This window comes from Schistocerca piceifrons, chromosome 11 (genome assembly GCF_021461385.2).
Source record: "Schistocerca piceifrons isolate TAMUIC-IGC-003096 chromosome 11, iqSchPice1.1, whole genome shotgun sequence".
Lineage (NCBI taxonomy): Eukaryota > Metazoa > Arthropoda > Insecta > Orthoptera > Acrididae > Schistocerca > Schistocerca piceifrons.
This window is the reverse complement of record NC_060148.1, coordinates 53,670,909-53,697,405: the sequence shown is the minus strand read 5'-3', so window position 1 is coordinate 53,697,405 and position 26,497 is coordinate 53,670,909. Positions and strand designations below refer to the sequence as shown.

General features: G+C 45.9%; 1 protein-coding gene across 2 annotated transcripts in view; it reads left to right on the top strand.

Annotated features, from left to right (window-relative positions):
* The window catches only part of LOC124720034 (neprilysin-2-like), a 244,725-nt gene that overhangs the window by 143,840 nt on the left and 74,388 nt on the right, over window positions 1-26,497 (top strand). For both annotated transcript variants that reach the window (XM_047245283.1, XM_047245284.1), the window contains exons 4-6: window positions 1,691-1,942; window positions 18,280-18,494; window positions 21,139-21,315. In XM_047245283.1, coding sequence (XP_047101239.1) covers window positions 1,691-1,942; window positions 18,280-18,494; window positions 21,139-21,315 — 644 coding nt within the window. The remainder of the gene's footprint in view (window positions 1-1,690; window positions 1,943-18,279; window positions 18,495-21,138; window positions 21,316-26,497) is intronic.

Sequence of the window (26,497 nt, the reverse complement as noted above, 5' to 3'; positions counted from 1 at the left end):
TTCGTCATCTCCTTGGGAGGTATAAGTAGGGGGAAGCAATATATTCGATACCTCATCCAGAAACGCACCCTCTCGAAACCTGGCGAGCAAGCTACACCGCGATGCAGAGCGCCTCTCTTGCAGAGTCTGCCACTCGAGTTTGTTAAACATCTCCGTAACGCTATCACGGTTACCAAATAACCCTGTGACGAAACGCGCCGCTCTTCTTTGGATCTTCTCTATCTCTTCTGTCAACCCGACATGGTACGGATCCCACACTGATGAGCAATACTCAAGTATAGGTCGAACGAGTGTTTTGTAAGCCACCTCCTTTGTTGATGGACTACATTTTCTAAGGATCTCCCAATGAATCTCAACCTGGCACCCGCCTTACCAACAATTAATTTTATATGATTATTTCACTTCAAATCGTTCCGTACGCATACTCCCAGATATTTTACAGAAGTAATTGCTACCAGTGTTTGTTGCGCTATCATATAATCATACAATGAAGGATCCTTCTTTCTATGTATTCGCATTTCGGTGCAATTTTCTAATGCTGCAACTTCTCTGTATATTACAGCATCATCCGCGAAAAGCCTCATGGAACTTCCGACACTATCTACTAGGTCAACTTCCGACACTATCTACTAGCAACATCTAGTAGCAACATCTGCAGCAACATCTAATAAAGTTACTATAGTACACATGGCACGCTTCTTAGGGAAGGAAGGAGGGAAACAAGGTAGAAGGTGTCCTATTTTGGGGAAGGAATAAGGTGTTTCATTACGATGCATCACTTAACAGCGGAACGACATGCATTGTCTACACGTACGACCATAGTCAGTGACAGTGAGAGATGTAAAATGTTGAGAGACTGTTACGGGGTCGACACTTGGAATGCAAATACAATTATATACCATTTCTCACACTTTACACCAGATCTAAATTGTCTGTATTACTTATTAAAATACTCGCAGCGTGCTTACTGGAGCTACTAACGAAAAAATATTTTAGGTTAGCGATAGTCGTAAGAGCTACACAAGTGTGTGAGTTCGAGGTCATCGGTGACACCATGCGTTACCTCCGGGATCACGTGATGGTGACATCTACACCTACATCTACATGACTACTCTGTAGTTCACATTTAAGTGCTTGGCAGAGGGTTCATCGAACCACAGTCATACTATCTCTCTACCATTCCACTCCCGAACAGCGCGTGGGAAAAACGAACACCTAAACCTTTCTGTTCGAGCTCCGATTTCTCTTATTTTATTTTGATGATCATTCCTACCTATGTAGGAGAAAGTTGGTGACTGAAATTTCGTAAATAGATCTCGCCGAGACGAAAAACGGCTTTGCTGTAATGACTTCCATCCCAACTCGCGTATCATATCTGCCACACTCTCTCCCCTATTACGTGATAATACAAAACGAGCTGCCCTTTTTTGCACCCTTTCGATGTCCTCCGTCAATCACGGCGTGGTCACATTGACGGTCATTTAAAGGTCAAAGTGGGCCAGGTAATCGGTAGACATACTGCTGAAAAATATCTACAGCTGTGTCAGTACAATGCAGGATGGGAATAAGAATGTTTCACTAATTATTATAGTAATGTAAACTTGTTTAAGACTTCTACTACGATCAGTATCTCTCTGTAAAGCAATGCAAAGTCCGCGAGTGATTTGTGGTGCGGTGTGTGCCGGGACAGCATCCGAGGTGCTCGACAAAATGGACCCGTCGGCGGACCCCTGCGACGACTTCTACCAGTACGCGTGCGGCAACTATCTGCGCACCACCAGCATCCCGGACGACAAGTCGAAGGTGAGCAGCTTCTCGGCTCTCAACGACCGGCTGCTGGAGAAGCTGCGCGCCGCCATAGAGGAGGAGGAGGACGCCCGAGAGGTCGTCCCCAGGAGCCTGCGGCTGGCCAGGAACCTCTACAGCGCCTGCATGAACAAGAGTGAGTACCCCACCCACAGATTAGGAACAGAGTTTTCTGTTGCCAGAGTCCAAGCATCATGTTAATGCTTCGTACTGGCTACTCAGGTACGACAGTCAACTCCCATGTTTAAACATGAGTGAGCACTCGTTCCCACACTCCGAAGGACAGTTATCTTCCGCCAGACTTCGAGAGCAGAGAGCTTTGTCCAGAGGTTTATCACCTCGGAAAATCTAACTTTGACCACGAAACTTCGTGACGCTGCTAGTTATTCTCTACATATCACCTCCTTCAGCGTCCGCCCCCGGTAGCTGAGTTGTCGGCGCGACAGAATGTCAGTCCTAAGGTCCCGGGTTCGATTCCCGGGCTGGGTCGGAGATTTTTCCCGGCTCAGAGACTGGGTGTTGTGTTGTTCTAATCATCATCATTTCATCTTCATCGATGCGCAAGTCGTCGAAGTGGCGTCAAATCGAAAGACTTGCACCCGGCGAACGGTCTACCCGACGGGAGGCCCTAGTCACACGAAATTTACACTTTTTACCTCCTTCAGTGTCTCCTTCAGTATGGCTGCCATGGGGGAGACATTCGTGATAAAAATCTGCATTTGGGGTCGAAAAGCAGCTCTTCTTTATCTTGGGAATCCATGCCACACAATGGTCTCTTCATTCGAGGGAGGAGGAGAAAACCACAGGGTTCCGTGTCAGGAGAAAATAGGGTGTGAGGCAAAATTTGATATCCCAAAGAAGTGGCATCTGTGTTTTGTGCGAACTGAGCTGGCGTTTGTTTATGGAGCGAGGACACACCTTTAACAGCTTCATGCATCATGACAGCCTTCTATAACTTCATAAGGGAATTCCCATGCTATGTTCCTTTGTTACTTTGTCTCTTACCAGCGTAATCTACACTGAATAGCCAAAGAATCTGCTACACCTGCCTAATATCATGCCGGCCGGGACGGCCGAGCGGTTCTAGGCGCTACGATGTGGAACCGCGCGACCGCTACGATAGCAGGTTCGAATCCTGCCTCGGGCATGGATGTGTGTGATGTCCTTAAGTTAGTTGGGCTTAAGTAGTTCTAAGTTCTAGGGGACATGACCACAGATGTTAAGTCCCATAGTGCTCAGACCCATTTGAACCTAATAACTTCAACACCCCCTCCCCCTCGCCAGCAAGCAGAAAAGCCGCAACACGACGAGGCATGGACTCCACTAACGTATTAAGTAGTGCTGGAGGGAGCTGACACAAGTCCTGCAGGGCTGTCCACAAATCTGAAGGTACGAGGGAGTGCAGACCTCTTCTGAACAGCGTGTTGCAAGGCATCCCAGATATGCTCGTGTGGGGAGTTTAGTGGCCAGCAGAAGTGTCCCTGGAGCCACCCTGTAGCAATTGTGGACGAGTGTAGTGTCGCATTGTCCTGCTTAAATTTCCCAAGTCCGTCAGAATGCAAAATGGACACGAATGGATGCAGGTGATCAGACAGGATGCTTACGTAAGTGTCACCTGTCAGTGTCGTACCTAGACATATCCCATATCATTCTAACTGCACACATCCCACACCATTATAAAGATTCCACTAGCTTGAACAGTCACCTGCTGACATCCAGCGTCCACGGATTCGTGAGGCTTCCTCCATACCTGTAGAAGTCCATCCACTTGATACAATTTGAAACGAGACTCGTCTGACCGGGCAACATGTTTGCAGTGGTCAACAGTCCAATATCAGTGTTGATGGGTCCAGGTGAGGTGAAAAGCTTTGTGTTGTGCAGTCATCGAGGGTACACGAATGGACCTTCGGCTCCAAAAGCCCATATCGATGATGTTTCGTTGAACACTTCACACGCTGACACTTGTTGATGGCCCAGCACTGAAATCTGCAGCAATTTGCGGAAGGATTGCACTGCTGTCACGCTGAACGATTCTCTTCAGTCGTCATTGGTGCCGTTCTTGGAGGATCTTTTTCCGGGCACACCAATGTCAGAGATTTGATGTTTTACCAGATTCCTGATATTCACGGTACACTCGTGAAATGGTCATACAGGAAAATCCCCACTTCATCACTAACTCGTAGATCAGGGCTTCACAACGTACGTGTTCGCGGAGCAAGCTGTGAGCAGCAAGGCGCGAGCACGGAGCAGCGCGAGCACGCTACCCCCACCACCGGACCAGAGCGGAGAGTGGGGGGAGTCACGTGGGGTACACAACAGCTGCCGCCAGTCGATGTAAATCCGCGGCCACCTGCAGGGATATCACTCACGAATTATTACTGCGACAAATGAAACAAATAAAGGAGAATGTACACGTGCCACATAATTTTATTAGCTTAGCGTATGCCTCTACCATCTGTAGACACTGAAACTAAAGAATTCCACGACAATCCTATATTTTCAACACTTTCTTCAACACTACTTAAAATATCACCTCCGGCTGTAGTGTTCTTCATGGCCACTACATCGAGGAGCTCCTCCCACACCTGAAGATCTCTATTAACACCTCTAATAAATATGGCAAGCTGCGCTGTTCCAGTGATATCAACACTTTCGTCCAGAGCTAGAGAATAAGCCATAAAATCTTTACAGATATTTGCAAGCTGGCTCTGGACGTCGTCCGCCTGTCCTGTATGCGACGCATAATGGTCATGTCAGATAATGGCACAATCCGAAACTGTTCAACTTGAGATGGATACAAATGTTCCGCTGCAACTACCAAACATTCTTTTATTAAATCGCCATCAGTCAAGGGGCGCAGGGATTTTGCTAAAAGCAAAGGAATTTTGTAACCCCACTCTGAGAGCTGCCTCAGTTGATTTTTCTTCGTCGTCCAGATCTTCTTCGGATAGCTTCCTTTTAAGTTTAATAACTTCCTGTGCACGATCTGGTCCATCACATTTTCCACTTCCGTAGTCTTTCGCGTGGTACGACATATAATGTCGCTGCAAATTAAATTTCGTAAAAGAATTCAGCGTTTTGTGACATACTAAACATTTTGCAACCCCATCTTTTTCAGTAAGCAGATACAATTCCCCCTAATAGGGGTTGAACTGCGAAAGCATGGTTGGGGTTACACAACGGCGACTTGACATGATTCTTAACCAGCGAAGTGACTGTTAAGAGCTGATCGTAGTACTTTAAACGTTGCACAGTCGGCGCGAATTCAATAGGCACGCTGCGGCCCTATTCAAACGTGCGCGCGCATTTCCCCTCCCTCCCCTCCTCTCCTCCCTCCCTACTCCAAGACTTTGCACTGCTCGCCAGCACGTGCCTGAGCAGACGTGAGTACTCGCGCTCAAAACCGGCCAGTTGTTAAGCCCTGTCGTAGATACTGCGTCTCATTGCTCGTGTGTGGTCTATAACACCATGTACAAACTCACTTAAATCTTGAAAACCTGCCATTGTAGATGGTGTGGCGCCACTCCATGGATTGCCATTCTGTTTCCTGTTCGAAGTGAAGAACCCACATTACGTCGCCTGTGAGGGTGTTTGACAAAAAATTGTCACGATCAGTCTCATAACACTCGAGCGGTCCCACACGGATGGTTCTTCATTGCCCTCCCTTCCATCAGGCGGCGAGAATCGCAGTGGGCACTGACCTTTGAGTACCCCCCTGGTGGACGAGTGTGCTAGCACTAGCGACAGCGGCCTACAGTTGAGCAGCGAGATGTTTGACTGTGATCCGTCGATCACCTCGAATGAGAGTGTCCACACGTTCCAACACTGCGTGAGTCACACCTGTGTGGGTCGGCTGGCATGCGGGAGATCCGACAGGTTCGCACGACATCGTTGCAACGATGACGGTCGCCTCGCCCAACGACTCACCGCGCTTTTCTTCACTGCCAGTTGTCTGCAGACGTAATGTGAGCATGTACGAATACATACAATGCTCTACTTTCCCCCAAAAGAAACACAGTGACAGCACTCTGCTTGGAACGCACCTCCATTACAGACACCATTGTAAAGGCTACCAGGTATCGACCCACACAGAAACACCCATATTAGTACGTGGTGTAGCCTCCACAGGTCGCAATGCAGACGCTGACTCTGGCATCCAGTCGATCATATTGGGATATGTTATGCCACGTCCGCTCGACCTGTTCACATAGCTCTGTAAGAGTTCAGTTGACCAGTCACTTCTTGTCTCACTGTATCCCACACGTGCTCGATTGGAGACAAGACTGGAGATGGTGCTGGCGAGGAAAGATTCTGCATGTCCTGCAGAGCACATTGAGTTCCACGAGTCGTGGGCGGGCGAGTATTATCCTGTTGGAACTACACATCACTTTCCTGTTGCAAGAACAGCAAAAGAACACGTCCAGGAACATTTTGCACGTACTGAGCGCTGGTTACCGTCCCCTCCAGAAATACACCACTGGCCATTAAAATTGCTACACCAAGAAGAAATGCGGGTGATAAACAGGTATTCATTGGACAAATATATTATACTAGAACTGACATGTGATTACATTTTCATGCAATTTGGGTGCATAGATCCTGAGAAATGAGTACCCAGAACAACCACATCTGGCCGTAATAACGGCCTTGTTACGCCTGGGCATTGAGCTTGGCGTGTACAGGTACAGCTGCCCATGCAGCTTCAACACGATACCACAGTTCATCAAGAGTAGTGACTGTCGTATTGTGACGAGCCAGTTGCCCGGCCACCATTGAGTAGACGTTTTCAGTTGGTGAGAGATCTGGAGGATGTGCTGGCTAAGGCAGCAGTCGAACAATTTCTGCATCCAGAAAGGCCCGCACAGGACCTGCAACATGCGGTCGTGCATTATTCTGCTGAAATGTAGGGTTACGCAGGGATCGAATGAAGAGTAGAGCCACGGGTCGTAACACATCTGAAATGTAACGTCCACTGTTCAAAGTGCCGTCAATGCGAACAAGAGGCGACCGAGGCGTGTAACCAATGGCACCCCATACCATCACGCCTGGTGATACGCCAGTATGGCGATGACGAATACACGCTTGCAATGTGCGTTCACCGCGGTGTCGCCAAACACGGATGCAACCATCATTATTCTGTAAACAGAACCTGGATTTATCAGAGAAAATGACGTTTTGCCATTCGTGCACCCAGGTTCGTCGTCGAGTACACCATCGCAAGAGCTCCTGTCTGTGATGCAGCGTCAAGGGTAACCGCAGCCACGGTCTCCGAGGTGATAGTCCGTGCTGCTGCAAACGTCGTCTAACTGTTCGTGCAGATGGTTGTTGTCTTGCAAACGTCCCCATCTGTTGACTCGGGGATCGAGACGTGGCTGCACAATCCGTTACAGCCATGCGGATAAGATGGCTGTCATCTCGACTGCTTCTGATACGAGGCCGTTGGGATCCAGCACGGCGTTCGGTATTACTCTCCTGAACCCACCGATTCCATATTCTGCTAACAGTCATTGGATCTCGACCAACGCGAGCAGCAATGTCGCGATACGATAAACCGCAATCGCGATAGGCTACAATCCGACCTTTATCGAAGACGGAAACGTGATGGTACGCATTTCTCCTCCTTACACAAGGCATCATAACATCGCGTCACCAGGCAAGGCCGGTCAACTGCTGTTTGTGTATGAGAAATCGGTTGGAAACTTTCCTCGTGTCAACACGTTGTAGGTGTCGCCATCGGCGCCAGCCTTGTGTGAATGCTCTGGAAAGCTAATCATTTGCATATGAGAGCATTTTCTTCCTGTCGGTTAAATTTCGCGTCGGTAGCACGTCATCTTCGTGGTGTAGCAATTTTAATGGCCAGTAGTGTACACTCTCCAGACCATAAGGCCTGGGGTTTGGCCAGTGTTTCTCAGATGAATTCACTCCACAGGACAGCGTTTCAGAGGTCTGCGTCATACATGCAAAGTACCATCACTTGCGTCCAGCTAGAATTGCTTCCATTGCTGAAGTCCATGGCGCGCCATTCATTCTTCCAAGTGATCCTCTGACGGCACAAGTCTAGCTGTGCAAGTTGATGCTGTCGCGTGAGTGGAAGAAGAGCTAGAGCTGTGCGGGACCGTAGACCCACTGCTACGAGGGTCACTCCAAAAGAAATGCACACTGTTTTTGTAAAAATACAGTTTTCATTCTGCATGTGTGAAAGTTTTACAGTGTGCAGATTCATCCTTCGCGCTTGTTTTCAAACTTAGTTCAATCTCTTCCCGTGAGTGGCGCCATCACAGCATGTCTTCAAAATAGCTGCTACGCTTGTCGTTCGTCAGAAGCAACGTGCTGTCATAGAATTCCTGTGCTGTGAAAACGAGACACTGGGAAACATCCACAAGAGGTTGAAAAAGGTGTACGGAGATGCTGCTGTGGATCGCAGTACAGTTAGTCGGTGGGCGAGCAGGTTACGTGACGAAAGCGGGCACGGCAATATTGAGGATTGTCCTCGAAGCGGCAGGCATCGTACTGCACACACTCCAGACAATGTGCAGAGAGTTAACGAATTGGTGACTGCTGACAGACGCATCACAGTGAACGAATTGTCACGCTACGTTGGGATAGGGGAAGGAAGTGTTTGCAGAATACTGAAAGTGTTGGCGTTAAAAAAGGTTTGTGCCAGGTGGGTTCCCAGGATGTTGATAGTGGCTCACAAAGAAATAAGAAAAACGGTATGCAGCGAACTTTTGGAACAGTACCAGAATGGTGGAGATGAATTTCTTGGAAGAATTGTGACAGGTGATGAAACATGGCTTCATCATTTTTCACCAGAGACGAAGAGGCAATCAATGGAGCGGCATCATGCAAATTCACCCAAGGAAAAAGAAATTCAAAACCACACCTTCTGCTGGAATAGTTGTGGCTACCGTATTTTTCGATTCCGAATGACTCTTGCTTGTGGACATCGTGCCAAGTGGAACCACCATAAATTCTGATGCCTATGTGGCGACACTGAAGAAATTTCAAGCTCGACTGAGTCGTGTTCGACCACATCGGCAAAAGCAGAATGTTTTGCTGTTGCACGACAATACGCGGCCACATGTCAGTCAAAAAACCATGGAAACGATCACAAAACTTGGATGGACACCACTGGATCACCTGCCTTACAGTCCTGACCTGGCTCCTTGTGACTTTGGGGAACTGAAAGACTCTCTTCGCGGAACAAGGTTTGAAGATGATGACTCCCTTGTGCACGCTGCCAAACAATGGTTCGAAGAGGTTGGCGCAGAATTTTACCGTGCGAGTATACAGGCGCTGGTTCCAAGATGACGTAAGGCAGTTGAGAGGGATGGAAATTATGTGGAGAAATTGAAATATTGTTCCTGAAGGATGTATCTACACACTGTAAAACTTTCAAACATGTAGAATAAAAGTTGGATTTAAAAAGAAAATAGTGTGCATTTCCTTTGGAGCGACCCTCGTAGTAACCAGCTAGCAACAGTTCGTGTTCACACATCTGGGCTCACAAGCCTTCTTATCTGTGCTCTGGTAGCTATATATCTGTCACTGCTGTCTGTACAACATGACGACCCTGAGTGGCGTTTGTGCTATGTGGACGCCCAGACCGTCTTTTGCAGGTGTGAGATTGTTATCGTGGGCACAGATACTAGCAATACTGTACTACTGACGCAGAATGTCTAATTTGTGTGGTAGTTCTCCAAAAGGACTATCCTGCCACTTGGAAGACCACAGTTTGACCCCTTTCATATTCAGTCGGCTGTAGGAAGCATGAGTGCATCTCCGTGGTACGGTCATCTGCTTGCTTCACACGTCTGCACCACACTGAATCTTCTGGCTGTGAGCATTCCCTATTAAAGGGTAGTTGTAGATGGCGCTCTGGTAGCTATGCCTCTATACTATCCTCTGGCATACTATGTCATCAGTACATCTACCACTAACCAGGTGGGATATGCCATCTGCTATGAAAATCTATGTTATCTTCCCAGGTGTATATCTTTTTTCCTAGAAGTGTACAAAGACTCCCAAGAGGCAGCTGAACAACCAAAGACAGGGTCTTTCAGCTAATAATACCGTACGATCATTTCCATTTTAGGTATGTATTGCCATTTTAAACTGCGTAGTTCGAGTCTTCATTAGACAGGGGCTTACAGTGTTAGCTGTTAAACACTTGCAGGCCTGTTCACCTGCCATCTCAGCTGCGTGATACAGTTGAACCAAACTAACGAAACTGGCTGCCCATTCCATATTTCACCTGAATTCCACCGGTGTACACTCACTTTACATTCTTCTACGACACACTTTTGGTCGCACTCCATCCCGACCGTCCAAAGTTCTCCAATGCTGCACCATTCCCACTCACAAGCTCTGTCATGTCCTGTCCCATTATCCAGGCCCTTCCAATAAAACCTGACAAATTCCTAAATACATCAGCTCTACAATTGAGAAGCTACTCGACCGAACAGTAGCGGCTTCGGTCAAGAATACCATCTTAACGACCGGGAGAGCGGTGTGCTGACCCCACGCCCCTCCTATCCGCATCCTCCGCTGAGGATGACACGGCGGTCGGATGGTCCCGGTAGGCCACTCGTGGCCTGAAGACGGAGCGCTACACCCATGTTCCAATTCTACTTTCATCCTCACGACCTCACGATCCCATTCTATCTGCCAGTCTGCTTGCAGCTTATTTTGAAGCCTCTGAATATCGTCTTCCAGCCAACCTACTGAAGAGTTGTCATCAACACACAACAGACCATCAACGTCACAGTCACGAGGACAAGTCAAAGAGTAGACATAGTGTATCCAAAATAAATTTTTAATCGGAAAAACAACATTGCAGGTGGCATCATATCTCTACATATTGTCTGGCAGACGCTATGCTCTTGGTGCATCTCTTGACAGGCGTCATAACTCCGTCCTGAAAGAAGCTCTGTAGCCTCAAACACGTCTGTCAGTGCGCCACCACGACAACCTCGTCACCCAACAAAAACTTGAATCTGTGCAGATGCTCCAGCATCGGGTGTAAAATGTGAAACTCACTTGGGGCTGGGTCAGAGCTCTCTGGTGGGTGCTCCAGGACTCTAAACAACGTTTCTTATCGACTGTATTGTTTTCACAACTGTATGAGGGCAGGCGTTATCCTGAAGCAAAATCAGACCTTTTGAAAGCTTCCCTATCCTCTTTCTCTTCTTCATTTTGATTTTGTGTTTCATAGCTCACAGTAGATCCCAATTGCTGTCATTTTTGACTGTTTCACCTTTGACCTGGCAGGGTAGCCGAGAGCGCTAAAGTGGATTAACGACGAGGGCCGGTGTGCTGGCCAGCTTGGATGTGGTTTTTAGGCGATTTTCCACATCCCGTTAGGTGAATACCGGGCTGGTCCCCACGTTCCGCCTCAGTTACACGCCTTGCAGACATTTGCAACACGTCCACACTATTTCACGACTTACACTCGACACAGACGGTTGGGGTGCACTGATTCCGTCCTGAGGGGTATGGGGTGGCGGCAGGAAGGACATCCGGCCATCCCCAAAGCTAACATTGCCAAATCCATTGCAACCATGCCGACCCTGCGATCGCTGCGGGACTATGGCGTAAGCGAAAGAAGAAGAAGAAGAAGAAGAAAGAAGATTGACTGTTTCACCTTTAGGAGTGTAGCGAATCAGGAATGGACATTTTACACCCCAAATCACTATCATCTTCCTGTATAAGCTTGGCTTTTGAACTTGTCTGCTCTGGGAGAAGGTGGACGTTGAAATACCAAGCTTCGCCAGAGACATTTAGGTCCATAACGATGGACCCATGTATGTTACTGTACCATTGAGAACGTATTCCTCTTCCTCTTCAAAACCCCTTAAATGTGATTTAAACGTTTCGAAACATTGTTGTCTGTGTTTGTCTGTCAACTGATGTGGTACCCAACAACCACCAACTTGGTGACAGTTTAGAAAATCTTGGGCGACTGCCAGAGTGGAACTGGTGGCTAACGTTCGAATTATGTTCAGTATCACCGATTCTGGCTCCAAGACCGCAAAGAATCGTTTCAGTACGCTGTGCCACGGGTCCTCTCCGTGTCCTAAATTGTTCAAATGTGTGTGAAATCTTATGGGACTTACCTGCTAAGGTCATCAGTCCCTAAGCCTACACTCTAGCAAACCTAAATTATCCTAAGGACAAACACATACACACCCATGCCCGAGGGAGGACTCGAACCTCCGCCGGGACCAGCGGCACAGTCCATGACTGCAGCGCCCTAGACCGATCGGCTAATCCCGCGCGGCTGTCCGTTTCCTAAGTGGATCACCTATCCAAACACTCGTTATCAAAAAGAATTACATGTACATGTTCAAAGCCAAGTATCCACTCACAATTTTTCGTTCACTAAGGCATCTATTGCCATACTACAGATAAATTGTGCGAATAATCTCGGCAGCTTTAGTCCCTCCGGAGGACAGAAGAGAACTCACTTCATCATTCCCTCCTTGGAGATTACGAACGGCGGGACATTCGTAGTAAAATGCTTGGAAACCACTACGAATACAACTTGAGGTATTCATCGAATCAACACAACTAACACACGAGAACGACAGTCAACATGTCATGTTACTGTTGACAGCCTAAGGAGCTGGAAAGAAATTGCATTCACTTATTGGATTGCCCTCATAGTTTTATCACTGCGACTTGAGATAGCCTGTCTTCAGTAATATCACCGTTCATTTTTTCACCCTTATAGCTAAGTTTAATTACTTAGAATTTAACAAAACTCTATAGATCACGACCTTTTGCATTCTCCTGCCAGCCCTCCACCTTTGGGGGAAATAAATAAGAGTGAAGAAAAATCACCTACGTGGCACTTTGTTCTGACATATGGTGTCTCCCACTCCTTGTGGCACCTAGAAGGCGTTGAGAATAAGGCATACGAGAACAGCGTGCTTGTCTTTTTTTTAGTGCTCCATAAACCTGTCCCCTACTCAGACAACCCACGTATAGCTTTATGTCTTTGCGAGAGTGAAAGCTGCTGTCTTGAGACGGCAGAAGTACACCTGTGTGTAATAACAAACACAGTGAAACTTCCTGGCAGATTAAAACTGTGTTCCCGACCGAGACTCGAACTCCGAGTTCGAGTCTCGGTCGGGCACACAGTTTTAATCTGCCAGGAAGTTTCATATCAGCGCACACTCCGCTGCAGAGTGAAAATCTCATTCTGGAAACAAACACAGTGTCAGGTTGCGAAAGAGGACGGCCAGAACACATGTTTCCTGCCGAGAACTGAGATGAAACACAGCCGTGTAAACAGTACCGAACATAACGTGAACTCAGCAGTCAAACAGAACGCCTTCGCCTTCTAATTTTCCTTAAATCTGGACCTTCATAGGAGACAATGACCATGATTTTTATGCCCTCCTTTGTCTCAAATCTGACCCACAAGTAAATGAGCGCTAGCCGACTCAAAATATTTAGCTTTCGAAGTGGCAAGGACTTAAGCGTAGCGAAATGGAATCAATAAAACCAGAGTTAACCAAGACGAAACTGAAATTAGAATCCTCATTATAGACCTTTGGCATTTAAAACTATGTATGTAAACAAATTGTGCGTTACAGATACAATTTGTGCAATGTAAGTGTTTCCCGTATCTGTACCTTACATCACATAATAAATAACCTGAAAAACCCTTAGCGAAAGTGCTAGTAGAAATTATCTCGATGTCTCTGAGTCCACTGGGAGGCGTCTCAAAATTCAACCGCAACACAATCTTGTCCGCATAGCTGAAAATTTTATTTAATAAATCTGCGTTCTCCGCTACTTCATACCAGTTTTAAATACTATGAAAATAAATAAGGTATGTTTCGACAAAGTGTTCCTTGACTGAACACGTGTGGAGGTATGGGAGGAATTTGATCGAAGCCCAGGGGTGCTTGATAATTTGATAAGCTCATGAAGGCTCCAGTTATACTCAGACATAATACACTACTGACCATTAAAATTTGCTACACCACGAAGATGACGAGCTACAGACGCGAAATTTAACCGACAGGAAGAAGATGCTGTGATTTGCAAATGATTAGCTTCTCAGAGCATTCACACAAGGTTGGCGCCGGTGGCGACACCTACAACGTGCTGACATGAGGAAAGTTTCCAACCGATTTCTCATACACGAACAGCAGTTGACCGGCGTTGCCTGGTGAAACGTTCTGTGATGCCTCGTGGAAGGAGGAGAAATGCGTACCATCACGTTTCCGACTTTGATAAAGGTCGGATTGTAGCCTATCGCTATTGCTGTTTATCGTATCGCGACATTGCTGCTCGCGTTGGTCGAGATCCAATGACTGTTACCAGAATATGGAATCGGTGGGTTCAGGAGGGTAATACCGAACGCCGTACTGGATCCCAACGGCCTCTCATCACTAGCAGTCGAGATGACAGGCATCTTATCCGCATGGCTGTAACGGATCGTGCAGCCACGTCTCGATCCCTGAGTCAAGAGATGGGGACGTTTGCAAGACAACAACCATCTGCACGAACAGTTCGACGACGTTTGTTGCAGCACGGACTATCAGCTCGGAGATCACGGCTGCGGTTACCCTTGACGCTGCATCACAGACAGGAGCGCCTGCGATTGTGTACTCGACGACGAATCTGGGTGCACGAATGGTAAAACGTCATTTTTTCGGATGAATCCGGGTTCTGTTTACAGCATCATGATGGTCGCATCCGTGTTTGGCGACATCGCGGTGAACGCACATTGGAAGCGTGTGTTCGTTATCGTCATATTGGCGTATCACCCGGCGTGATGGTATGTTGTGTCATTAGTTACACGTCTCTGTTACCTCTTGTTCGCACTGACGGCACTTTGAACAGTGGACGTTACATTTCAGATGTGTTACGACCCGTGGCTCTACCCTTCATTCGGTCCCTGCGAAACCCTACATTTCACCAGGATAATGCACGACCGCAAGTTGCAGGTCCTGTACGGGCCTTTCTGGATACAGAAAATGTTCGACTGCTGCCCTGGCCAGCACATTCTCCAGATTTCTCGCCAATTGAAAACGTCTGGTCAATGGTGGCCGAGCAACTGGCTCGTCACAATACGCCAGTCACTACTCTTGATGAACTGTGGTATCGTCTTGAAGCTGCATGGGCAGCTGTACCTTTAAACGCCATCCAAGCTCTGTTTTACTCAATGCCCAGGCGTATCAAGGCAGTTAATACGGCCATAGGTGGTTGTTCTGGGTACTGATTTCTCAGAATCTATGCACCCAAATTGGATGAAAATGCAATTACATGTCAGTTATTGTATAATATATTTGTCCAATGAATGCCCGTTTATCATCTGCATTTCTTCTTGGGCTAGCAATTTTAATGGCCAGTATTGTATAGTTACCAATATTTATTATGAGCAAATATATTTCTTGTGCAAATACAATTCAACGGACGTCCTTTACATTGCCACTGGAAGCTTTAGACGAAATATGTCAGTAACATTACTTTACGAGTGGAAGAGCAATTTTCGAGCCACCTGAAACGTTGGATGAGTGGATAAAGAGAGGGTACTGATTCCCAAGCTTTATAAAACGAGCTGAAAGTGCAAACAACGACCTAACATTTCCCACATTGAACATGACTTCAAACTGTGTTCCAGACAGAAACTTAATACTCAATGTGCTAAGAAACCTTTTAATGTGTTATCATGCAAATGCAGCACTAATCTGAAAAGGCAGCGACATGCTCGCCATAATCCAGAACAAAACTGGATGTCTGTGTCCATTTCACTATCACAAGACGAAGCGTCTACAATGCAAAGCGCACCGTCATGGCAGCCGGAAGATGAGAGTTCTTTTGTATGCTGGAACGAGGTCTGGAGACCTAGTGGCCACCTCCAGTCGAAGTTCACACAAACTGTCAAGGCAAACCCTGCAGTTTCTAGCCACCGATATACTAACAGCAGCAGACACACGGGTGACTACAGATCTTTGAGGTAGGTAAGTGACTGTACGTGAATGTACGTGCAGCGACAAAGCAGAAGCCTCTCAAAAGACGAGACCAAGTGGGCAAACAGCTGTGTGTTTGCCTTATAGACACCCACCAGGTCGCTTTGTTGCTGGTTAATGACGCGTCTTCTGTCATCTAGGCACACTCTCGCCATACTGTACCTACAATCTATGCACGTCGTGACCAGTAGAATGGAAGCTGAAGAAACGAATTAAAATGTGTACCTTGCTTAGGAGGCAGGAATCCTAGCCGTTACACCACGCCAGCACTATAGCCAAGACTGCTGCACGGACTAATCAAATACAGTGCCCTCCCCAACACAAACTTCAGTTCATATCTTCAGTTCATTTTGCCCTCTTACATCGTCACTATTGCCGAGGCTCTCCGGCATGGGAATAGCACCCCAGCTTCCATCATTATCATAGATAATCCAGAATGAGATTTTCACTCTGCAGCGGAGTGTGCGCTGATATGAAACTTCCTGGCAGATTAAAACTGTGTGCCCGACCGAGACTCGAATTCGAGACCTTTGCCTTTCGCGGGCAAGTGCTCTACCATCTGAGCTACCGAAGCACGACTCACGCCCGGTACTCACAGCTTTACTTCTGCCAGTATCTCGTCTCCTACCTTCCAAACTTTCAAACTTTACAGAAGCTCTCCTGCGAACCTTGCAGAACTAGCACTCCTGAAAGAAAGGATACTGCGGAGACATGGCTTAGCCACAGCCTGGGGGATGTTCCCAGAATGAGATTTTCACTCTGCAGCGGAGTGTGCGCTGATATGAAACTTCCTAGCAGATTGAAACTGTGTGCCCGACCGAGACTCGAACTCGGGACCTTTGCCTTTCGCGGGCAAGTGCTCTACCGTCTGGAAGGTAGGAGACGAGATACTGGCAGAAGTAAAGCTGTGAGTACCGGGCGTGAGTCGTGCTTCGGTAGCTCAGATGGTAGAGCACTTGCCCGCGAAAGGCAAAGGTCCCGAGTTCGAGTCTCGGTCAGGCACACAGTTTTAATCTGCCAGGAAGTTTCATCATAGATAATGGTGAAACTCAAATGTCTCGAGGAAAGTTTAATTATAAAATCTATAGATCGCCTACAGGGACAGGATTTCCCCATTACATCCAACGCTGGGTTACTCTTACAATGCCAGAGAGCCTTGGCAATAGTGGCTGGCTAAGAAGAACAAGGTAAGCTCAGGGCTGGAATTGAACTTTGTGTTCGGGAGGGCACTGGACTTGCTAGACGTGCAGCAATGTTGGCCATAGTGCTGCAGTGGTGTAATGGTTAGATGTTCTACCTACTAAGCAAGGAAACCTGGGTTCACATCCCAGCTGTAGCACAAATAGTAACTCATTTCTTCAGCTTCCGTCATCATCATCATCACAGATAAAGGTGAAACTCAAATGTCTCGAGGAAAATATAATTATAAGAAGTTTTCGTTTCAGAACATAGTTTAGTCTTTCGCAACGATTTCTTCACACCTCAAAGCTATGGTCCCTTTAGGAAGATGCTCACAACCCACACACTCACAATAAGGATGAAATGTATATCCCTAGAAGCCTTGGGCCACTAGGAACTGTTGATCTAGGTATCATGTCCTCCATGTATGAGTACCACTTGCAACACCTCCTACAGATGCAATGGCAGCCATCTTTGGAGTCGACATAGAAAACTTCTTCGACATGCCATTGTAACATTCCTCAACAGGCGTTTGAAACACTTCTATTAGATACGGTGCCACCTAACCTTAAAGTCCCTCAGAACACTTCTTCAAGATATCATGGAAACTAGAATAGCTGGAACATTTTCTCTAGATATCATGATAGCTGACGTAGAGTGGGGAAGGGGCTCATGGAACACATTTTGCAGTCACCGTGGCAGTTATCCTTGGGAACTAGCTTGAACACTTCCACAATATACAACTACCGCCTCTCTAAAGGGACACTGGTAACACTTCCTATAGATATTATGGCAGACACCCGGAAATTAATTTGACCATCTCGTTTAGTCATCATGAGAGCTGCCTTTTTGAGCCCACTTGGAACAGCTCGTATAGCTGCCACGAAAACCACAACAGCTCACATAAATCACCACCTCTAGATATCACAGTAACCACTCTCTAGGAGAATGGTGTACATGTGGAATGCTTCCTATGGATACTATGTCAATTTTCCTTGGGGGCCATTTGGAGTAACTCCTCTAGAGACGGTGGCAGAGGTCTTTGGGGGTCTCTCAAAATATCTGTTCATAACGTCGTAGCTGTAGTTATGGGACCAGGTGGGATTTCTTTGTCGTTTTGGCAGCTGTGGAGGGAGGAGTTGTACAAGCCGAAACCCTGCTCTATTTACTACTCCCCATACGTATGAAGTTTCCTGGGCAGTGGCCAGTAGCTGAGGCTCAGATGTGGGTTCTGAAACAGGAGAGCAACCCTGGGCAGCTCGTTAGGGCTCCAGTTAATTGACGAACCCCCTGTGGCTGCCCACAGCACTGATCGAGTCCCGCGGGCTGGCGCCGCTCCAGAGGGTCCTGAAGGAGGACCTGGGAGGCTGGCCCGTCGTGGAGGGCGACTCCTGGGACGAGGCGGGCTTCGACTGGCGGCAGAGCGTCTACCGGTTCCGCAGGACCGGCTACGGGGCCGACTACCTCATCGAGTTCTCCGTGGTTACCGACTTCCGAAACTCCTCGCACCGCTCTATGTATGTAAGTAGCTCCGTCCATTGTAGTCCAGTGTATGGCACTTGGAGATGGTTACATGTCGTTTGGATGTCTGAGAACTGCCTATTAGATGATAAACGCTACGCATCGAAACCGAGTATGCACCATTTGGATTCAAGTCTCTAATCGTGTAAGTCATATGACCAAAGCTTATGTAGTGAATCGACGGTTCTGTCAACATCTTTTTGGTCTCCCAACAAGGTTGTGTTATGGGGCTACAAAACGCTGGGTGTTCCATGTGCGATATTGCAGGAGGACTCGGCAGGAATGTAGCCCCTCTACACAATTACTGTCAGTGGTGGCCACGAGAATGTACGGTCGCAAGAAGACTGATCTGTGGATGGCCACGTGGCAGTACAGAGAGGGAAGATCGTCGTGTGCAACATACGGCTCTGCAGCATCTGCAACAGCACTTTGAGCAGCAGTTGGCACCGCAGTGACACAACGAACTGTTACAAATCGGGTATTTCAAAGTCGGCTCTGAGCCAGACACCCTGTAGTGTACAGTCCACTGATCCCAAACCAACTTCAGTGGTGTCAATCGAGAGCTCACTGGAGGGTAGGGTGGAGGTCTGTCGTGTTTTCTTATGAAAACTGGTTCTACCTCAGTGCCAGTGATGGCCGTGTTTTGGTTAGAAGGAGGCCAGATGGGGGTCTGCAACCAACCTGTCTGCATGCTGGACACATTGCACCTACACCTGGAGCTGTGGTCTGGAGTGTGATTTCGTATGGCAACACGAGCGTGCTCTGGCTGTGAAACAATTTGTCAGTGTGGTGCTTCGACCTGTTGTGCTGCCATTTATGGACTGTATTCCAGGGGGTGTTTTCCAACAGGATAACGATCGCCCACATACCGCTGTTGTAAACCAACATGCTCTGCTGAGATGTTCCCTTGGCCTGCTCAGTCAATAGATCTGTCTCCAGTCGGGCACATATGGGACATCATGGGACGACAACTCAGATCACAACATCTGTCACAGATACCAATCGAAGACAGACATGTTAGGGTCCACAGTCAACAATGAAGCCCGGGGTTTGCATTCTCTATGGAACGCCCTAATAACCCAACATAACTGTGAGAGAAAGGATTTTAAAGACTAATAACTTATTTGCAGTGGTGAACAAATAATATTTTTATAATAAATACAAAATTGATAGATCTATGAACAAATTAAAGATAATTAATTATAAGAAAAATCAAAATTGGACAAAGATAATCTAAATACAGGGCTGAATCATAACCCCCTGCCGTGCGTTTTGAGGCGCCATGTCACGGACCGCGCGGCCCCTCCTGTCGGAGGTTCGAGTCCTCCCTGTGGCATGCGCATGTGTGTTGCTCCAAGCATACATTAGTTTAAGTAGTGTGTAAGTGTAGGGACCGATGACCTCTGCAGTTTGGTCCCTTAGGAATTCACACACACACACACACACACACACACATAACTCTCTATCCTTCTCTCTCTCCCTCCCCCCCCCCCCTCTCTCTCTCTCTCTCTGTCTCTCTCTGAGTACACACCTACCGTCTTTTTTCTCACCTTCACTCTTTCTCTCTCTCTCTCACTTGATTTCTTCTGTCTCTCTCCTTTTCTTTCTTCCTCTCTAAGTCTTCCTCTCACTCTTTTATATAGTCACCTACCCTCTGACCTATATCTTACCTCTATCTTTCTCTCAATCCACCCACCCCTCTCTCTATCTAGTCCCTTTTCTTGTTTGCTTACTCTCTGCATGTCTTATAGTTTCCATCTTTCTGTCTCACACATTCTATCCTTTCTTTGTGTGTGTGTATTTTTCTCTCTCAACTCATTTCCCTCATCCACACCCCTCTACTCTCTGTATCTTTTTACCTTGTATCTTACCAATTCTCTGTCTTTCTTTCTTTACACCTCCCTCTCCCCTTTTTATTTCCTCCCTCTACAACTGCTCCATACTTGATCATTATCTTTTCCTCACTCTCGTTGTGTCTCTTTCCTCCACTCATTTTCTCACTCTCATCCATTCTATCATTCACCATTCCTCTCTTTCTTTTCATCACTGTTTGTATTATCCTGTGTCTCTATCTATTTATCTCTCACACTGGTTTCAGGCTTTTTTCTCTTGCTCCACCTATGTACTTTCACTATTCCTCTCTGTATCTTTCTTTTTCTCTGTCCCTCTCTGTTTCATTCATTAACACTGACTATCTTTATCTCAGTCTCACCCTCTGTCTGTCTCTACCTACTAATCTTAGTCTTTCTCTTTCCTTCTCTTCACCCTTTTTTGTTTCTTTCGTTCTCACCATTTATTTCGCTCTAATACTCTTCCTCTTTTCTTTTGTCTCACTCTGCCTCATCCTTCTCTCTCTCTCTCTCTCTCTCTCTCTCTCTCTCTCTCTCTCTCCCCTCCCCCCCCCCTGCTCTCTCTCTCTCTCTCTCTCTCTCTCTCTCTCTCTCTCTCTCTCTCTCTCTCTCTCTCTCTCCTCCTTACTCTCACACTCTCATTTTTTGTGTCCTTCTCCCTGTAGGACTTTCTCTATATTTTTTGTCAGCATCTGTCTCTCTCTCTCTAGCACTTTCACTACTCTATCATACTGCTCCTCTCGCTTCCTGCAGTTGTACTACGTGCTAATAACCCTTTCCTCGTGTTTCTGTAGGTAGACCAGGCATCATTGGGGCTGAGCCGCGAGTTCCTGGTGAAGGGCCCCTCGGACAAGCTGGTGGACGCCTACTACCAGTACCAAGTCGACCTGGCAGTTCTGCTGGGGGCTAACAGGACTCGTGCTCAACAAGAGCTCAGGCAGTCCCTCGAGTTCGAGATAGCTCTGGCCAACGTGAGTATACGACACAGTGGTGATACAGGGCATAATTTACTTCACTGTCATGCCACATATACAATAATCCTTCATCGGAATCTGGCTTCTAAGGGTTGGCATTAGTTTCAATATTACGATATCGTGAGTTAGAAACTCATGGTTACACGATAAATTGAGCAAAATGGAATTATGAAACTAGCCATTCTTCATTTTAGCAAGACAGATACCACGATTCTAAATGCTGTGTATATGTTCTCTGGCATATCCACATATGAAATGCTGCAATCGAGAAAGGGATGTGAAGCTTTGAGGCATATTGCAGGTATTCACTCGCAGAAAGAACCGCATATATACGTAACTTAGAGTCATGGAACGTAATACTCCAGGAACAATGGTGTGTGATGGCAGCAAGGTGGAGGAAATTTCAGTGCTTGTCCGTGAGGAAAGGACTGAATAACACTGTTCTACAAAAAAAAACCTTTTCTTCTATTTCTGATAAAAAATATTGTGATCCTAGTTGTATTTTGAGTGCTGAATTGAAAACTGTTTTTGGTTTTTTTCTGTCAGGGATAGTTTATGAGTAATCGCAATTTTATTTCTCTTTTCAGTTTCTGATATAGTGCAGCAAACGTGAGGTGAAATTCGACAAACAAATGCGCATCTTTATGATGTTATATGTTCATCACATTAATGGAGGGTGGCATCTAACATATAACACAGTAACCTTTGTGTATACACTTTGAAGCATTTATTTGACATACGAAATTACAGAAAATTGTCAAACAATGAGCCACTGCCTTGTAATGCACATCACTTTTTTCTCTTGTATTGTGAAACTTTCTTCTCTCGAATGATATTCCAGCAATAATCTGCTAACATAGAAGGTACCCACTTCCCTTCATAGCGCCTTTCTATGGTAGAAATGTCTTTATGGAATCTTTCCCCATGTTCATCCGATACGTCACTGCAACTCTCTGTGAAGTAGTCCAGATGAGAGTCCATCATATGTACCTTCAAAGACATATTGCACCCCAAATCCTGATATGCTTTGATCATATCCTTCACCATTGCTTTGTAGTTAGTAGCTCTTCTTCTTCCGAGGAAGTTTTCCGACACCATCTTGAAACAGTCCCATGCGGTTTTTTCTTTATCAGTTAAACATGCTTCAAAATTTGCATCTTTCTGCAGCTCCCTGATTTGTGGGCCCACAAGTACACCTTCCTTTATTTTTGCAGCTGAAAGACGGGGGAATTTGGTAGCTAGATATGCAAACCGACAGCCTGTCGGATCCATGGCCTTCACGAATTGTTTCATCAGGCCAAGTTTGATGTGAAGCGGTGGAACTAGTATATATTCAGGAGCTACCAGACTTTCACGTTGTACATTCTTTTCGCCAACTTTCCATCTTCGCCTAGGCCATTTCTTTTTCACGAAGTGAGAATTTCGGTCTCGACTATCCCACTCGCAAAGAAAACAGGCAGACTTTGTGTAGCCTTGTTGCATTCCCAGTACCATAGCAATTACCTTGAAATCCGCACATATTTTCCATTTGTGTTCATTGTATTTTAATGAATTTAGCATCCTTTGTACGAATTCGTAATTTTCTTTTGTCAAACTAGCATAAGCTACTGGAACAGAGGGTATTTTATTTCCGTTATGGAGCAAAATACCCTTCAGACTTGTTTTCGATGCATCTATGAAAAGTCTCCATTCCTGTGAAATATAAGTGAAGTTCAGCACTTTCATCAGGCCAGCAACGTCATTGCAAAATGTCAGTGCTTCGTCAGTTGAAAAATAAGAAATAAAGGCATGTTCTCTGTGCCTGAAAACACTGATTTTAGTACTTTGGTGCAGTAGATTATACTCTTGTAATCTTGAACCAAGCAGTTGCGCCATTTGTTTACTTAGTCGTAGATCACGTACTAAATCATTTAAATCTGCCTGTGTTAACAAATGTGGCGATGACTCACTTGTGCAGTGATATAAAGAATCATCATCTGTGATTTCTTCAGTACTACTTATTTCACTGTCACTCGGAATTTGACCTCTAGCTCTTGAAGGTACTGGAAGATTGTCGGAATGCTGCACTGGCATTCTCGCTGAAGGCAGATCTGGGTAAACAATGTGCTTCTTTGACTTTTTGTTTGTAAAACCCTGAATTTTTGTTAGACAGAAATAACAATGGTAAAACCCTGAATTTTTGATAGACAGAAATAACAATCAGTAACATGGTCCTTGGGCTCTCTCCACACCATGGGAACAGTGAACAACACAGCATTCTCTTTATCTTTCCACCACTGAATTAGTTTGCAGTAACATGTAGCACAACAGAAATGTGGTGCCCATTCTTTATCTTGGTGTCCTACCTCTACTCCAAAGTAATGTTTGTATGCTTTCTTTATGACTGAAGAAATTTTCTTCCTATTTCTGGCAAAAATGAACTTCCCACAGATGTAGCAGACGTTGTCCGGCTTATATCGACATCCACGACGACGTGGCATTTCTGCAAATTTAAAAATACCACTTTGGTGATACATCTGTATTAAATTAATAGTAGGGAACTAGAGGAACGCTGATGTGTAAAAACAAGCAGTCGTTTTGCCTTCAGCACCAGGCTCAATCAGTTTACACACAGGAACTAAAAAATTCAACCGTGCTCGGAAATATGACAGACAGTTACTTGTCAGCCAAAACACCCACTCGTTAAGACTGACACAAATTGCGGCTAACGCCACTGTTGTAAACTCGATGCACCTGCCCCTAGGAGGCGTGAAGCTTTACTGCCGAGGCAGCGACCGGCTGTCGCCGTTCGAGTTAATGAGATGTATAAGGTGGTCTTAATGACATAGGTGTGGCGGGGGATAACCTAATGATGTCTGATTCTTCCCACCTGCTGTTGCACAAGAAATTATCACGTTCTATCACTACTGGATGCGGCAACATACCCGTATTTCTCTACAACGTCTCTGTGTTTGCCATGAATTGTGAATATACATATACATACATATTACATAAAAAGTATCCCTGACAACGATATTTTGTTTACCTATTTGAATTTCCCACGGTAAAATGGTCTAGAACCACATACTTTAATATCAGAAATAGAACCCATGTCGAACAGTGTAATCAGTGGAATGGAAACTGTATGATTCGAGGTATGACATTTGGCTGCAAAGACAGAATATCTGAAAAGGGAATCATGATATAGTAAGTGTAAGTGCAGCGAAATCGCAAGAACATAAGGATTTCTGACCAAAAAAATATAGAGCAGCAGAAAATGGTACATCAGAAATAGGAATTGTTGTGCATAGGGAGGGAGGAAGAGCAGACAGTTGCTGTGAACCGTTCAGTGATAGGATTATCATCAGACTCGACAGGAAACAAACGCTACCAACAATATTTCAGGCACACGTGTCGACGTATAAAGCAAAAGATAAAGAGGTAAAGTATATGAGAACACAGGAAAGATAAATCAGTGTGGAAAGGTAGTCGAAATTCTGTTAACTATAAGGAATGGGAACGCTCCAGGACAGGAACGAGCTGAAGGCCGAGCTGCGGCAGAGTATGGGCTTTGGTAGCAGAAGTGACAGACGGGATGCACTCCTTGGGATCTGCAGTAAATTTCACCGGGTAATAGCAGATATCATTTTCATGACTCACAAGAGGAGGACAAATACTTGGGAAGTGCCCGGACTCGCGTGAAGCTAACAGCTGGATTACTTCGTGCTGAGGCAGAGATTCTGAAATCAGATGCTGTACTGTGATGCGGATACAGACACAGATCGCAATTTAGTGGTGATGAAAAGTAGACTGAAGTTGGCAAAAAACGTCTTAAGTACATAGAGGCTGCAAATACTGTGATGGACGTCTACATCTACATCTACATGGATACTCCGCAAATCATACTTAAGTGCCTGGCAGAGGGTTCATCGAACCACCTTCACAATGTTTCTCTCTCATTCCACTCTCAAACACCTCGTGGAAAAACGAACACCTGTATCTTTCCGTGTCAGCTCTGATTTCTCTTATTTTACCATGGTGATCGTTTCTCCCTATGTAAGTCGTCTTCAACAAAATATTTTCGCATTCGGAGGAGAAAGTTGGTGATTGAAATTACGTGAGAAGATCCCACTGCAACGATAAACACCTTAGGTTGTTCGCAGATGATGCTGTAATTTACCGTCTAGTAGGGTCATCCGATGACCAGTAACAGTTACAAAGCGATTTAGAAAAGATTGCTGTATGGTGTGGCAGGTGGCAGTTGACGCTAAATAACGAAAAGTGTGAGGTGATCCACATGAGTTCCAAAAGAAATCCGTTGGAATTCGATTACTCGATAAATAGTACAATTCTCAAGGCTGTCAATTCAACTAAGCACCTGGGTGTTAAAATCACGAACAACTTCAGTTGGAAAGACCACATAGATAATATTGTCTGGAAGGCGAGCCAAAGGTTGCGTTTCATTGGCAGGACACTTAGAAGATGCAGCAAGTCCACTAAAGAGACAGCTTACACTACACTCGTTCGTCCTCTGTTAGAATATTGCTGCGCGGTGTGGGATCCTTACCAGGTGGGATTGACGGAGGACATCGAAAGGGTGCAAAAAAGGGCAGCTCGTTTTGTATTATCTCGTAATAGGGGAGAGAGTGTGGCAGATATGATACGCGAGTTGGGATGGAAGTCATTAAAGCAAAGACGTTTTTTGTCGCGGCGAGATCTATTTACGAAATTTCAGTCACCAACTTTCTCTTCCGAATGCGACAATATTTTGTTGAGCCCAACCTACATAGGTAGGAATGATCATCAAAATAAAATAAGAGAAATCAGAGCTCGAACAGAAAGGTTTAGGTGTTCGTTTTTCCCGCGCGCTGTTCGGGAGTGGAATGGTAGAGAGATAGTGTGATTGTGGTTCGATGAACCCTCTGCCAAGCACTTAAATGTGAATTGCAGAGTAGTCATGTAGATGTAGATGTAGATGTTTTAATGGTGTATGTCGCAAATTCTGTATCACGTTGATGACACTCTCTCTCGTGTTTCGCTATAATACAAAACGTGCTGCCCTTCTTTGAACTTTTCCGACGTACTCTGTCAGTCCTATCTGGTAAGGATCCCACACCGCGCAGCAATATTCTAAAAGAGGACAGGCAAGCGTGGTGTAGGCAGTCTCCTTAGTAGATCTGTTACATTTTCAAAGCGTTCT